At 35.9% G+C, this 15,227-nt stretch overlaps 1 protein-coding gene across 1 annotated transcript; it reads right to left on the bottom strand.

Annotated features, from left to right (window-relative positions):
* Positions 1 to 1,664: 1,664 nt before the first annotated feature.
* LOC114280456 (phospholipid:diacylglycerol acyltransferase 1) lies at positions 1,665 to 15,015 on the bottom strand. The gene is made up of 7 exons (XM_082902771.1): positions 14,208 to 15,015; positions 10,112 to 10,334; positions 9,305 to 9,588; positions 7,740 to 8,064; positions 5,051 to 5,310; positions 3,241 to 3,733; positions 1,665 to 1,916 (listed from the first exon to the last, which is right to left on the bottom strand). The coding sequence occupies exons 1-6, from the start codon at positions 14,741 to 14,743 to the stop codon at positions 3,250 to 3,252; spliced, it is 2,112 nt and encodes a 703-aa protein (XP_082758897.1). The 5' UTR covers positions 14,744 to 15,015; the 3' UTR covers positions 1,665 to 1,916; positions 3,241 to 3,249.
* Positions 15,016 to 15,227: the final 212 nt, after the last annotated feature.

Below are 15,227 nucleotides of genomic sequence, written 5' to 3'. Positions count from 1 at the left end.
GTATTTGAATCCACATTTGATAGGGCTAAGAAATTTATAAAATTCGTAATTTGATCCAGTCCAGTCTAATCCGGCAGGTTTGAATTAGTTTTTTGAATCCATGATCCATAGTCCACGGATTGGTTCCGGATTGAACCCCACGGTTTCGGATTGGAACCAATCTGGATCGTATACAAATAGTTTATATTTTTATTATACATTCTCCCCCATAGTATCTTCTCTTATTCCATATAAAATCTAAACTCAAACCTAAACCCGCATAATATTTTCTTTTATTATAGTATGTCGCTATTATAGAAAGATATATTGCTACTGTGAAATTAATATAGCGCTATATTTATATTTTTATGACATTAAAGTGTTATATATATACTTTTTTGTTATTTAATTATGTGAATCCGTAGTCTTAAACCGATCCAATTCGTGTTTAAATGGATTAGTTCGGATTGATTCCATGATTTAAATGGATTAAGTTAGTTTTAATTTTTTAGGAACCGTAGATAACGAATTACTCCTGATTTTATCCTAATCCGATTTAATCCGGACCATGCTCACCCCTAATATTTGACTTTGTACAACTTCAATGCTTACAGTAATGATGCAAAAATGACTATTTTTATCACAATTTTTATCACATTTTTGTCTACTGGTTGACGTGGTAACAACATCAACCAATGGACCCAACCAATACCTCTCTCTTACCATCTTTCTCCCAACACCTTCTCTCTCCTCTCCTCACCACCACACCACCGCCCCGCTCTCCCGTCCTCCACGGGCCAACTGCTACCAAAAACCAAGAACTATAGCTATTGATGGATGAGTATCAATACAAGCTTCGTATGATGATACATCTATACTAGGATACGAAGATATATGAAGTAGAGATGAAATGCCAACTTGAGCACGTTGGCTTGATCTATACTAGGATACAATCTTCATATGGATTATTATTATCAAAAAAAAAGAAGAAAAAGGCTGACTATTGATGGATGGTACAATAAAATATGAAACAAAAGCATTACAGAACTGAAATGGAAGAAGATGACTCAGCTTCAATGACAAAAAGTAAAGAAGTTCATCTAAAAGACAATACTCTCAATTATCATGCATGAATAAAAACAAAAAGTATAAAAACACTGAGTTAAAGATGAGAGGAAATTCAGATCTAGAAGTTGAAAACAGGGATATAAAAGCCTCCTCTCTCCTCCCCCTCTCTCTCCCCCTTGCATGCTTCTTCTGGTCAATGAATCACCATAGATATAAATAAAATCATCAGTCAATTCAAAGACAATGATCAATGAATCACCATAGGCATTGTGGGAGAGGAGGAGAGAAGGGAAGAGAGGGAATGGGAGGGGATTGCGAAGATATTGGTAGGGGGAGGGGGAGGTTGAGGTGGCCTTTGGTGGTGGTGGTGGTAGTGGTGGAGCTTGGTGGTGTATGGCGGGGCAGAGGAGAGAAAGAAAGTGTTGGAAAAGAGAGAAGGAAATAGAGAAAAAAAAGGAGACATTTTTAGTGGGATCCAATTGCAGATGTGTTAATAACTTTATTATCAATAATATCTTGAACAAATGACTAAGTTCTATCCATTCACAAAACATCGCTCTGAAATTCTCCAATTTCTATAAGCAGACCAATCTAAAATCATAACTACTTCAGAGATAAGGACAACATACACTAACATATTTCATTACTTCAGCAATAAATAATTAGTGGATTATTTAAAATTTCTGGGGTGAATATAAGTGGGATGCCAATTCCATGCTTCCCAAAATAATAAAAAATAAAAAATTACGAAGCATCATAAAAACCTTGGTGCCCTGCCAGCAGCTCATTATTTGATTTCTCCGGTTTCAATGCGAATACAAATTCACATCACTGAGCCACTGCTTTCCCTGGTTCGTTAATCAGTTAATCTGAATAACAAGAATAAATAGCTCTATATGAAAAACATGTCACATTTCAACAGCTATATGAACAGGTAGAAGTATGAAAGGTTATCTCATGTAACATGAAAATGGAAAGATCAATAGAAAGGAGTGGGCCAAACCAAGAACAAATATACACTAGTATGTCACAGGCAGCACAATATGGTTGATTCATTATTGTCTTTTGTATTATGTTTATTATTTATTTGTGTATGTATACATTAACCATTTCAAAGGATAGTTATTGGTAACAATTTATAAAGACAATTCCAAGTCCTTCAAAATATGGTTTTCAATCTTATTTATTGAGTAATGATTGGCAAATAAATAAGTAGTTGCAGTTATGGGAATGATTGATTTGAATTTTCCAAGGGGTGCTCTTCAAAATTTGATATAACAACACTGCTTCATAATCTGGGTTAAATAAGAAGGCATATTTCATCTGTAAATTACTCTTGCAGTGATCATATATATATATATAATATTGACAGTTTACCACCAAATACTTAAAAGGTAATACCAGTAGTTTATCTGACTATTGATTGCCTTTGAGTTAAGCAATGACATAATATCAACAAAATGTTAGTCCAGTTGCTTTTCCAATTATTATTATTATTACCCCAGGAGGAAATAGCTTGGAACCTATGAAACACCAAAGTTTGTTGGATAGCTTGATATATATTGTTGGGCCCATTTTGTAACAGCTTAAGCTTTTGGGACAATTGGCAACTTAACTTGGTATTACAGCTTAGGTTGAGAGAGGTCTTGGGTTCAAGTCTCTTCGTTGGCATTTAGTATTTGGTCCCCGTTTGGTTTCTTCTTCTCTATTTGATTGTTTTCTTCTCTTGGTTTTTTGTTTTCTCTCCACGTGTAAGACAGGATTGCATGTGCAGGAGGGTGTTGGATAGCTTGATATACATAAACTTCAAGCACTTGGAGAACACGTATGTCTATTGCTTAGACACACATGAAACACAATACAAATTTGAATAAACTAACTTACAATCTAACGATAAAAGAAAAAAACTAACATAAATTTGTACACATGCTCCTCTAGATTTTAAAAATTCTTATCTTTGAATTAAGTATTCACATATATGATTTATAATAATGGCTTATTCTTATATATTCCATATAATAAATATATAAAGCTATAAATTTTGCGTGTTCGCCAGGTATTGTGTCCTTCGTTTTTTAAAATTTTCATGTTGTCATGTCCGTTTGTTGTGTTTGTGTCTAGGCTTCTTAGCTTGCAACTAAGTAAATCTCCAATTATTCAAAGGCATCCTGTCAACACTCTTTAGAAACTTACCAATGAGTATTAGAGTTGTAAGTTGATATTTTCAGACCATTTGAAGATATCAGAGTGAACTTGATCTCCTCCCAAGTCTTCTCCAGTAGCTCCTGCTGCCACTCTTATAACATCTTCAATCAGTGCAAAGTTCCCCATTATATCGACATGAGCACCACTCTGAGTTCCCCGGCCCTCCAAAAGATATGAAGGAGGGGCATGATTATATTCCCTTAAGTAAGTAGGAATACCCGAAGGATTGAATCGGGTTTTTCCTCGCCAGCCTTTTGCAGCCATAAAACCTGCACTCAGGGCAGGAACAGTTTCATCTCCATCAATGGAAAAAACTCCACCCTTTAGACAATTGCAGTTATGCCCACCCTCGGCTGAGGTATCAATCTGAAATGGAATGTAACACTCAGAGGCAGCACTTAACTTGTAAATGTATGCCCTTTCAGTGGGGATTCCAACCCCGTACATAGAGAAAATCTCCAAGTCAGAAGCATTTGGTAATCTGCAAAAGCATCACAGAAATTCAAAATTTGCAGTAAAAAAAGGGACAAAATTCACTTGACCCCCAGTGGTTTGATCTAGGAGCACATCACTCCTTATAATTTAAATATAAGCATAGAGCCCTCAATATGGTTTACTAAATTGCAATCCTAACTATGTTAAGAACAGATGCGAAATAACCTTAATACCCCCATCTCTCTCTCCCTCCCATTATAAACACTTTCTAAATGACCTTAATAACTTTCTGGCCCCCTGCCTTATTTTTTGGCTTCTCTTATTTTCTCTCTCTCTTTCTCTCTCTCTCTCTATTATACACATAATTTCTAACTTATCCAACATTAATTCAATTAAATCACAAATTAATCCTAAATCCCTAACTATTTATTCTAATTCCTAACTTTTTAACCTAATTTAAATTTAATTATATTTTAAAGCATACACACAAACAAATACATATATATACACATACAGGATATATCATACACACACTTTATATGCACTGTATACATACATATATTCAGGGCTTCTTGGCAGTGAAGGACATAGCCACTATAAGAAAATACTAATAGGCATATCTCAAACTCAGTACCTGAGAATGCATAAGAGTGAAGCAAGTAAAGAAGCATTTTGTGATAAATGGACGTCCCAAAGATTTCACAATTTTCACATGATCATTCACTCTATTAGGCTTCGAAGGTTGAATGTTCGTCGTAAACAGAATTGACCACACAAAAATTAAAATTGGAGGATGATGAACATTGCACGCTGGAAGCTCAATGTTTTTATAACTTTTGCTCTCTTTGGTTTATAATGCACAGGAGGCTGCCACGGGGCCTGGGGAGGGGAGATGGGGTGGCTGGAAGTGTTGGAGAGGAGGGAGGGTGTGGCTGGTTAGAGTGTGGGTTAGGGTTCTTAGGTTAGGGGTGGTTGATGAAGATAACGGTATAAATGTCTTTTACAATTTTATTTTTTTTAAAATAGGCCCACTATCAAAATCAGCACGTGTATTACACATTCCATTAGTTTGGAAGGAAGAAGTAACGATTGCAATTTAGACCAACACCATTGCAATTTGTCCAACACCATATAGGGCTTTTCTGCTTATATTCTATTACCAAAAATGAAAAAGAAAGAGAGAAAATATTAAGGAAAGAAACAAGAAGCATTGATTGTATAACATATAAACAAGTGACGATTTAGTATTACAAGAAAGATAAATTAGCTTAAAAAAATTGGATGAGTGAATGCAAAAAACCAGATCATAAAAGCAGGTGCCTGTGCATGCACACACAAGAAAAAGAAGTAAATAGAGTCTCACTTTGTTTCTAAGGGGTTTGACCAATATTTGTAATGTTCATATTTTTTGTCATCCAAATTGTCAGCAATTCCATACGAAAAATGAGCACTGCCACGCTTCATCATCTTTGGGGCAACAAAATGTAGCAGATCCAGTACTGATCCAGCCGTGTAAGCTTTGTAATCTGCAACAGCTTTGATACCCGCCATGCCCATATCATGGTACTCAGTCCATACATCATGGCAAGTTGAGTTTGCAAGGTTATTGCCCCTTACAGCACCCTACAGATCAACCAACAAGTAAATAACATCAGAACTCAAGCAAGGGCGGTCTGCGCACACACACACACATATTAGATTGGATGAACTCTCCAATATTTTGGCTTGAACTTTCTCCTCAATATAAATCTATATATCCTTTCTAAGAAAGTAAGATTAAAGTTGTCAGAGTCCATGCCTACGACGAGCAATATTCACAAATCTCAACCTCAATTTTATACTATCACTACTTTCCATTTTGTTTGGTACAAAATTTTGTAGAACCCGTGCTAGTCTTTTATTTTTTCATATTTAGGGGAGAAAATAAGTATAGGGAAAAAAAAGAGTAGATATTTTACTATAACTCCCTCATAAACAAACAAAACAGATTAGAGATTTTACCTTCAACACCTATTACGGTAATGCCACTAAGGGCAAGGTCACACCCTCCTACCACAAAAAAAAAGTTACGAGTTTGTGTAGTGTTAGGTACGAACCATTGTGGTTATGTTAACGAAGGGGAGCACCATAAGAAAAGTCGTAGTTACGAACCATTATGGTGAGAAAAGTTACAAGCCATCGTGATTTTGTTATGAATCAATGTGGCGTATTTACAACAGGGCATATGGTTTACCCTTTTAAGGGTGTGTACCATAGCCTTTCCCTACCATCAGCCCCATTCTCTGTCATCAAATATTGTGATGACAATGATGAATGCATCACTGCTTCAAGGGGTTAGGGAAAAAGTGGAGAGGTGAGGAACTCAACCGAATGTACATTACAGCAATATATACAAACATTCCAAGTTCCAACCACAAACTTCATTAGACAACTAAAAAAAACTTCTTAATAATGGTACTTGCTAAAAAAAACTTTGCTCCAGTAATCAATGGAGTGCTTTTATCGGCCAAAGGCTATATACAACTACATCTCACCTTCAGCCCCCCTCTAAGAAAAAAAATCTAGTTCTGCCCCTGGTCTCAAGTTATGCAATTGCAACTGTAAATAACAGTGTGTGTGCACACATAAAGCATGTCATTATATGTCATAGTTCGCAGAGGAAAAATTCAATTATGATTACCCCTTGCAGGTGCTGAAGTGGTGGGTAGGGTTGAAATATGTCTTAGGTTTTCTCAAGCAAAATAATTTGCGACTCAACAAAAAGAATGGAGCCATAGGAAACCACGGATTTGTTCCCTGGGCGAGGAGCACTTCCAGCAAATAAAATTTGCAAACACATTCTAACATTTCAGATTCCAGATTGAGAGATTATTCGTTTTAAATAAAATGTCAGAAAACAAAGAATTTGTGACTCTTAGCTTACATTGTGAGTCTACTTCCTGGGGTACAGATAATACCACGATTTGATCATTGCCAACTCATGCATAACAATTAGTGATCATCTTGTTATTATTTCTTTTTCTGATTATTCTATAAGAGCAACAGAATCAATTGCTCTGATAAATCAAAATTAACTGGTTCAATTGATAGGAAAGTTTTTAATTGGGTTTGCCTGGTTTGAAAAGTATTAGGTTTTGAAAACTATTAGGTTTCCCAGCCAAACATAGTTAGTTACACTTGAAGAAAAGCTCCTAATGTTCAAATCTCCAGTGTGTCACATAATTCATATCTACACCTAACATCTTTCAAAATTAAGCAACTACCATGCCCACCCATGATCAAGTTTTCTTCGCTTTATGATCTTCTCTCAACAACACTTCATGGCTGTCCATTACTTTGGGAAGAGCCACTCTGCAATCTCCAGCCATCAAAGAACTTATTTCCAACCCAAACTTGTCACCACAAACCAATGTTCATGATTCACGACCATATGATCACACACAGCAAATGTGTAAAAGCCACCCGATTCCTACCTCTCAAAGACCCAACAAAATCAGTGATAACCTCAAAGCCAATGAACAAGGTGCAAGTATTTAAAAAGGAATGAACAATTGGGTCATTGACTAACCTAAGCACGAGATCACTTTATCACGTTGTCATACCTGTCAGTGTTTTCTTAATTTAGTTTCCAGATAAATGATTCAAGTTATTTCACTCACATTGTCCATCAGATAAATGATTCAATGCATGTTTTCACCTAAATCTGAGAGACATAATTAAGAAATGAATGGAGTAGATATTAAATTAATTAGTTGTCGGGAAAGCAAAAGCGAGAACAAACATTCTTGCAGGCATTAAAGGAACCACTTATGAAGGTAAAGGCAGAAGCTTATCTAGAAAACTAGGCATCGTGTGAACTAGTGATGAAATCAAACAGGAAGCAATTTATGATAACTACAAAAGTAAAGTGTAGACTGATTAGATTTTCTATTCACATGACAATATCTCATCCTCCAAATTATAATAAAACTGGGAGGGAGAGAGAAATTTCTTTTCAATTTCAATCAAGTGGCTTTCATATTAAGTAACTAAGTTGGAACTCAAAACATTACCTTGAAATCCATCCTCTCAATTTCAGTTGGCTGTGCCTCAGCTACATCCTTCCCAAACGATATCATTCTCCCATAATGCACATGTTTTCTATTATCCAAACACCCTTTTCCATTTTGTCCCACTGTCTCTGTCTCATTGTTCTTTGCTTTCTTTGCAAAACATTTGTACCCTTCTTCAGGTGACCAATCAAGGCCACCCCAGATAGTGTCCCCACCTTTTGGTATCATTGACATTGTTGAATCCCATGTACGGGTCATCCGCATGACATGCTGTAACGTTTGAAAACCAAATACATCTATATCCAAAACACCTGGTGCAATAGCCCTGCATAACAAGTACGATCTATTAAAGCCAAGAATGGAATAAAACATATATAGCAGAATAAGAACAAATATTTATGCATGTTAGTAACTTAGCATTCACATTTATCAGATCAGGTTTTGCTTATGCAAGTCAAAGAACGTTAATGAATAATAGCAAAATCTAAAGTAATGACTTTTTTAATCAGTAATAATCTCATTAAAAAAGCACCAGAAATACGGCCACGACCCTGTAAAACAGTAGTAATGACTTATAAAATAGACTCCACAGTCCACAACAAAAGCCATATAACTAAATAAATGGGAATTCTTTTCTAAATGTCCAAGCAGGAGATACATGCATGTCATGTCAAATGCATGCCCTCAGAATCCATTGTAGAGAGAAGTATCCTAGATAATAACATAACATTTCTGAATTCATTACCTCCTACAGTATATTAAATATTCAACACCCTTTCTTTGAATTTTTAGCATTTAAAACACAAATCAAGCCACCATAACCAATTCTAAAAGAATTGAAGTGAGGTAAATTCCTTAAGAGTGATTATATACATGAGGCCTCTTGAGTAACACATGAATGGAAGTGACCTCAAAGTTTCCACATGAGAATCAAAGTTAATGGAAGTTCCAGCAGACTCTGTTCTACCGATAATGAAACGAAAACAAGCCTAAGATCGTCAACTAATTAAAAACTCTTTAACAAACTTGATATTGTGCAATCTCCTGATTATACCCCAAGAAAAACCACATAATAGATAGGGTAGTACTTGAACATTTACTAGGGCTAGAATATTGTAGCATGAAAAAATTTTCTTACTAAAAATATTAGTACAGAGTAGAATTGAACAACTTAATAGAATAAAATAAATAGCTGCTCTCTTTCCTTTGAATAAAACAAAGAGCCCCAAAAGCCCCCATTTAAAGTTCTGATAACTCTTTATTATTATTATTTCTAGACGGTAGGATTATCCACTGGATTAGGAGAGTAGACAGAGACACACAAGAGGGTAGAATTCAGAGCGACAACTATGGTTTCATGCAGAATGCAGGTTTGAGGTATATGCACAATTTAAATAAAGTAAAATAATCAGACAAAAAAAAAAAAAAAATCAAAATTATATCAATATTTTCCCTAAATAACATGCAGCCCTTGTTTCACAAGGTAGAAATTGACAAAGTGAAAGATGCAAGCCATGACAATAACAATCTAGCTCAATCCAATTTACATTAGTTATAAGCAGAACCTGGCAACAGCTATATCCTTGGCTTCAGCAGAGAATAATCCAGAGACTACTTTTGGAACCCCTAAAAATGGTCCACCGATATTCATTACTGCCTTTATATGCTTAGAGCACCAATCTGATCCACCTCCACCGCCCATTGGAGGCGGTGCCTCAACCCATTTCATAAAATGCAAAAAGTAAAGAGCACCCATTGAATGTGGTATTATGACCACTTTTTTCCCTTCACTCGTAGCTACCATGAGTTCTATACTACTTTTTATCCTGCTAAGTGTTTGATCGCGTACCTGTTCAATTCAAGTTGGAATAATATTCATCTTATGTAAGAGAATACTGTACTAAATAGACAAGATTAATTTGACCTTTAAATTAAGAATTACCAACTTTACACCCCTCAATAAGTTTTTGTATGAACCATCTTTTGACAGGCTTGCCTCTACATTAACATTCCCTTCCAATCTGTATGCAAGTCATGTATCAATTTTACTAGAGTTTGAGAGTTGCTCCCATCCATTCCGCACTCGACATTGGAGTTAAATTTTATTAGCAATACAATACCATACATGACCAACTTGGCAGGCATTGCAAGCACAGTAACTAAGGGCATGTAATCCAATGGTCGACGGAACTGGCAAACGAAAAGTTATTGAGGGGTGTAAGAACAGCAATTCTCAGGTTCAAGCTGATCCAAACGTAACTATTATAACCAAAAAAAAATATTGAAATGAACTATATCATCCACGGGCGGGGGGGGGGGGGGGGGGGAAAAAAAGACTCTTAGGAAAAAGAAAGGGTATGTCTCAAAAATACCTCAGTATTCTGAAATGAGATCCTCCAATCATATGCAGCCATATACATGTTTTTCTCCTCATATCCTATGCGTGCCAAATTTGCGATTAGAACTGCCCATACAAAATAACCAGGTGCAAAGTAATCAGCTGCCACAAGTCCAGATACAGGCCTAATTCTTACACCAGAAGGGTCCAATCCAGTTTCATTATCCAGTGACATGTGCTCAACCCAGCATAAGGGTCTGCAGAAAATCACACACAAGGCAAAATCATTTTATTAATCAATTCCACCAACATTATTGCAATGAAAAGTTCACAAAGTGAAACTTTTAGAAGGAAACAAAGGTCAGATATCAGTAAGCAATGGAAGTTACAATTATTAGAACCAGAAGAACCTTGTCAAGCTAAGTTATTTAATAAGGACTCTAATGGCACCTGCTGTACTGAGAACATGACAAGGAGTACAAGCATGTGCCATGCAGGTTTAACATCAAAGATCTGAATCTTTATAGGACCAAAATAATTGGTCGTAAGTTCCCCAGGCATGCAACCTCTACATTTTTCATCAAAATAATAGTTTAAACCACTATTAAATTCCAAAGGGTATATATCCATTTTTCATCAAAATAACTAGTTTAAACCAATATTAAAGTCCAAAGAGTCTAATATCATGCTTTGATGGGTTCAGGTGATCTAATTTTAAAACTGCACTTAACATCCTCTCAGCAAGCAGAGATGAAATATGTTTTGAAGCACAAGCATAAAAGAGTGAACGACTTATTATACTCACAACTAACGTAGAAAACCCTAAAATGTTAGACAGCAACCAGTGTTCAGTTCATTACTCTATAGCTACAATACGGATGCATCAATGATTAAACCTTCCAATTAGCACTTAGTGATCATCTTACCAACTATCCCATTTTAGATGTAGCATTGTTAGGTTTTTGTAATTGGCAATCTCGTTTGACAAAACTCCTTTTAGTTGTAATTTTATTCGCTATTTTGTTTTAGTAAGACTATGAGTGTTTAGATGAGAATCCAATCCAAATTGTGCCTATGTAGACGAGTTTGTGTTGACATTCCGTATCATGAGCATTCTTCATTTACCACTTCGTTGACTATGTACAAAAGTCAAAGTGGTTTGACCGCTCGAGTGTTCTTTTGTGCGCTCGAGCGGTCTTTTGTGCACTTGAGCGGTGAAGTGAATCATCCAGTATCTTTGCCTGCAAACTGAACTTCTGGATAATATGTTTCACCGCTCAAGCGGTGGATGATGCACTTGAGCAGTTAGCCTATATGTTTGCACCACCTTTTAGTCACACCGCTCGAGCGGTAAAGTGTGCGCTCGAGCAGTCTTCACGACTCTGTTTAGTATAAAGTGCACTGTTCGCTATGTTTAGGATTTAACCTGTCCAAATTCTCAGAGATGAATAAAATACCAAGTGTTCTATATTGAAGGGTGTTTTTCTATAAATTTCCTTAATGTATAAAAGGTGATCGACTGATCGAGGAACTACATAGTGTCAAATTTCAAGGGTTGTTTTCATTCTTTCATTCACATAAAGAGAGAGGTGTTCATCGGTGGATTTCAGAAACTTCCTGAAGTTTTGGTACATTCCGGAGTGACTCATCGTTGTGGATTCGACATCGGCATTGTAAATTCAATATTGGGCAAAGCAGTTCCGAGGTAAAGACGGTGGTAGAAGGGGTACATTAGGTTTGGTTCAATTCGGGCACGGATTCGCTGGGTAATTGAGGGTACTCACGTGTTATTCATTTTTATCTTCTTAGTGGATTATTTTATGATTTTGGTCCGTGATTTTTTATCACAATTGGAGGTGTGATTTTTTTCACATTAAATCGTTGCACCAATTTGTAATTGATTGTTTGATTGAGATTGGAATTGATATTCACCGTTTAAAATTGAAACATAATCACGAATCAATATCTCGAGAGTTATTAGATTTTTCAAGCATGAATTGACTAAACACTCAGCAGTGAAATGCAATGAAACCCCCATATCAGTCAACAGATTCAATTGTCGAAATGCAATAAATCTTTTTCATTATGCTGGCAAGGTTAGATGTAGCATGAATTGACTAAACACTCAGCAGTGAAATGCAACAAAACCCCCATATCAGTCAACGGATTCAACTGTCGAAATGCAATAAATCTTTTTCATTATGCTCTCAAGAAAGGGGGGGGGGGGGGGGGGGGGGGTTTGGGGTTCTTATACCAATTTCCATTTTAGAGAGATGTGTCTGCTCAAATCCGCATTGGGTTCTTCCTCCTATTCTTTGCACACACAAACAGTTTTTTTAATTAGAATATATATAATGAAACCCTTTTCATTTACATGGTTGCCTGGCCCTTATTTGTTTTTTTCCTGCATCATGTTTTACCATTTTTTTCTGGTGTAATCAATGAACCACCTTTCAGGTTCAGATTTCAGAGCACCAAATGATTGGTCCACAACATAAAGCAAAGCAAGCCAATTTGTGATAACTGGTTGAATAAAAATCAATTCAGTGTGTTTAGTTTCAATTTTCTGTATCTAGTTTTTTGAAAATTGAGTTTTTTTATTTTTTGTGTGCTTTTTTATTTTTTTTTAGTGAATATTTTTAAAATTTTAAGCAATTTTTTTTCTTTTCCATGCACCTGATTTAGATGTATTTAAATAGTAAAATATTTGTAAAAAAATATTTTAAAAAATTAATAAATACATAAAAATACAAAAAAATGTATTGAATTTTCGTAATTTTTTTTGTATTTTTGGTATTTAGTGAATTTTTTTAATTTTTTTTCACAAATATTTACTTTTTAAGTGTATTTATGTCAGGTATGTCTAAAAATTAAAAAAATTGCTTAAAGTATTAAAAAAAATCATTGAAAACAAAAAAATACGGAAAATAAAAATATAGAATATTTTGAAAAGTGTTTTCTGAAAACCAAAATCAAACCAACTGAATACTCCCCTAATTTTGGTTCTATTACTGACTCAAGAAAGAGTTTCTTTCAAAGTTATCATCAACCGCTAGTACAACTTTCCAAAAACTATCAAAACCAATTCCCCCATTAATTGCTAAGATAGCCTCTCTACTTTAACGGTCAATTACATTTTCTATTAGCATCCCACAAAAAAGAAAACAGAATAGACACTTGTAGAATTTATCTTTCACCAATTTAGTTGAAAAACAGAGACTCATCAGTAACAACACCCATAACTTTATCTTTCACTAAATTTAGTTGAAAAACAGAGACTCATCAGCAAAAACACCCATAACTTTCCATCTATCAAAAGCAATTAAACAAGTAAACATACTTTTTGCTCCACATATCACATTCAAAATTGTAAACAGTTCAGTTTGGTCAAAGTTGAGGGAAAGTTTAGCACTAAAACTAATATTTTGGTTTTGTAGTTGAGGAACCGGAAACAAACGGCATGCTACTATTTGGTTTTATTGGTTTGGTGTAGAGGAGAGATTCACACTATAAAGCTTGTAGAATTTCATATTGAGGATAAATGAAAAAAGAAGAGAAAAAAGGAAAAGAGTGAAAGTTTCTCTATCTATGCCTTCCTCTCTAACTTTTATTAGAAAAAGGTATTATCAGTTTTGGTTACTTCAATTCTAATGCTCAAATAATTAAAATATAAAAATATTAAATACTAATATTTTGGTCTGATTGTATCGGTACAAAATTTTCAAACCCAAGCGGACATGGGTTTGTTTGTTGCAACTTGTAAGAGTTGATCATAACTTATTTTAATTTGAGAGTATGTGATAAACTGATTGATGCAGCGTTGCTTATAGCATTTTAGGTAAAAATACTTTAAATAAGTTGAAACGAACTGATCCTTAAAACCTGCGAGAGGGTGATTTTCCTTTTACTTTTACTTTCTCATTATCAATTTTTAGCTTACAAGCTACACCAAACAGGCCAATTACATCTTCAAGTCAGTTCATTGGTTTTTCTTACACCAATATTCACAAATGAAATTCAAAGTACACAAAACGAATTCACAAACTATACTATTTTCAAGCAATTTCAACATCAAATTAAGCTACTAGAAGTCACAATTATCCATCAACAATAGAAAATTAAGTTATTACCTTTTATACAAATCCCCAAATGCACCACCCCAAAGCCTCTTCCTGAACAATCCTTCAGCACATTGGTGGCCTTCCCAAAGCTCAAGCCCTCCGGTGACGATTCCGGGGACGAAAACCACCGGGTGCTTGGCCTTCAACCCTTCTTTCTGCAACTTCACCCCCGGCGGATCCGGCAACGGCCCCGTGATCGCCTCCGTCACGTACTGAGGGAACGAAGCAGGCATCGCATTTAACATGAAGAGCAAAAACCACCAAATCGAACACACAAGGCCGATGAACCAACAACAACTGTCGATGCAATTCCACTTCTTCGACGACCTCTTCAATTTCTTCTCCTCCTTCTCTCTCTCTTCCTCGGTTATTCTACTCTCTCTCTTCGTCTTCGACTTCTTCTTCTCTCTCTCTTCCTCGACGATTCTACTACTCTCTCTCTTCGACTTCTCATTCTCCTCCTCGTCCTCCTCCTTCTCTCTGTCATGCTGATTCTCCAAATTCGAAGCTTTCTTCGATCCAGAGCCCTTCCTACGCCTCACCATCGATGAATTGATTCAAATGCTCTGCATATATGCGTATATATGTATATATATAAGCCCTAACCTATAGTATATATATGTACGTATGTATATGTGTGGTGGTGGTGGCCGGAGGTGGGGTTATCGCCGGCGGGAGATGGTGGTTCTGAGTGGTGGTGATACCTACGGACGGTGTTTTGAATCTGAGTGAGGTGGGACGAGCTACCACCTTGTTGGGGTGGACACGTGGTGTGATTTGGAACAAGCTCTGTAGTGTTTTTTTTTTTGTATTGTACGCCGCTTGGATTCTGATCTGGATTGTACTTGTGATGTGGATGGCCAACGATGGAGAAGTCGAGTGAGGATTCTCTCCTTGCATCTTCCGTGCTTGTGTCCGTTCTTGCAGGTCTTTGGGTCTATTTTTAGGCCTAATTTTGATAATTCGAACCGTTCATATTTTATGATTTATTCAGTATATCATACCTGTAAAAAATTAAGTTGATCGGAT

The sequence above is a fragment of the Camellia sinensis genome, chromosome 13, assembly GCF_055761805.1.
Source record: "Camellia sinensis isolate YWXY chromosome 13, ASM5576180v1, whole genome shotgun sequence".
NCBI classification, from domain to species: domain Eukaryota; kingdom Viridiplantae; phylum Streptophyta; class Magnoliopsida; order Ericales; family Theaceae; genus Camellia; species Camellia sinensis.
This window is presented reverse-complemented; position numbering and strand designations above follow the sequence as displayed.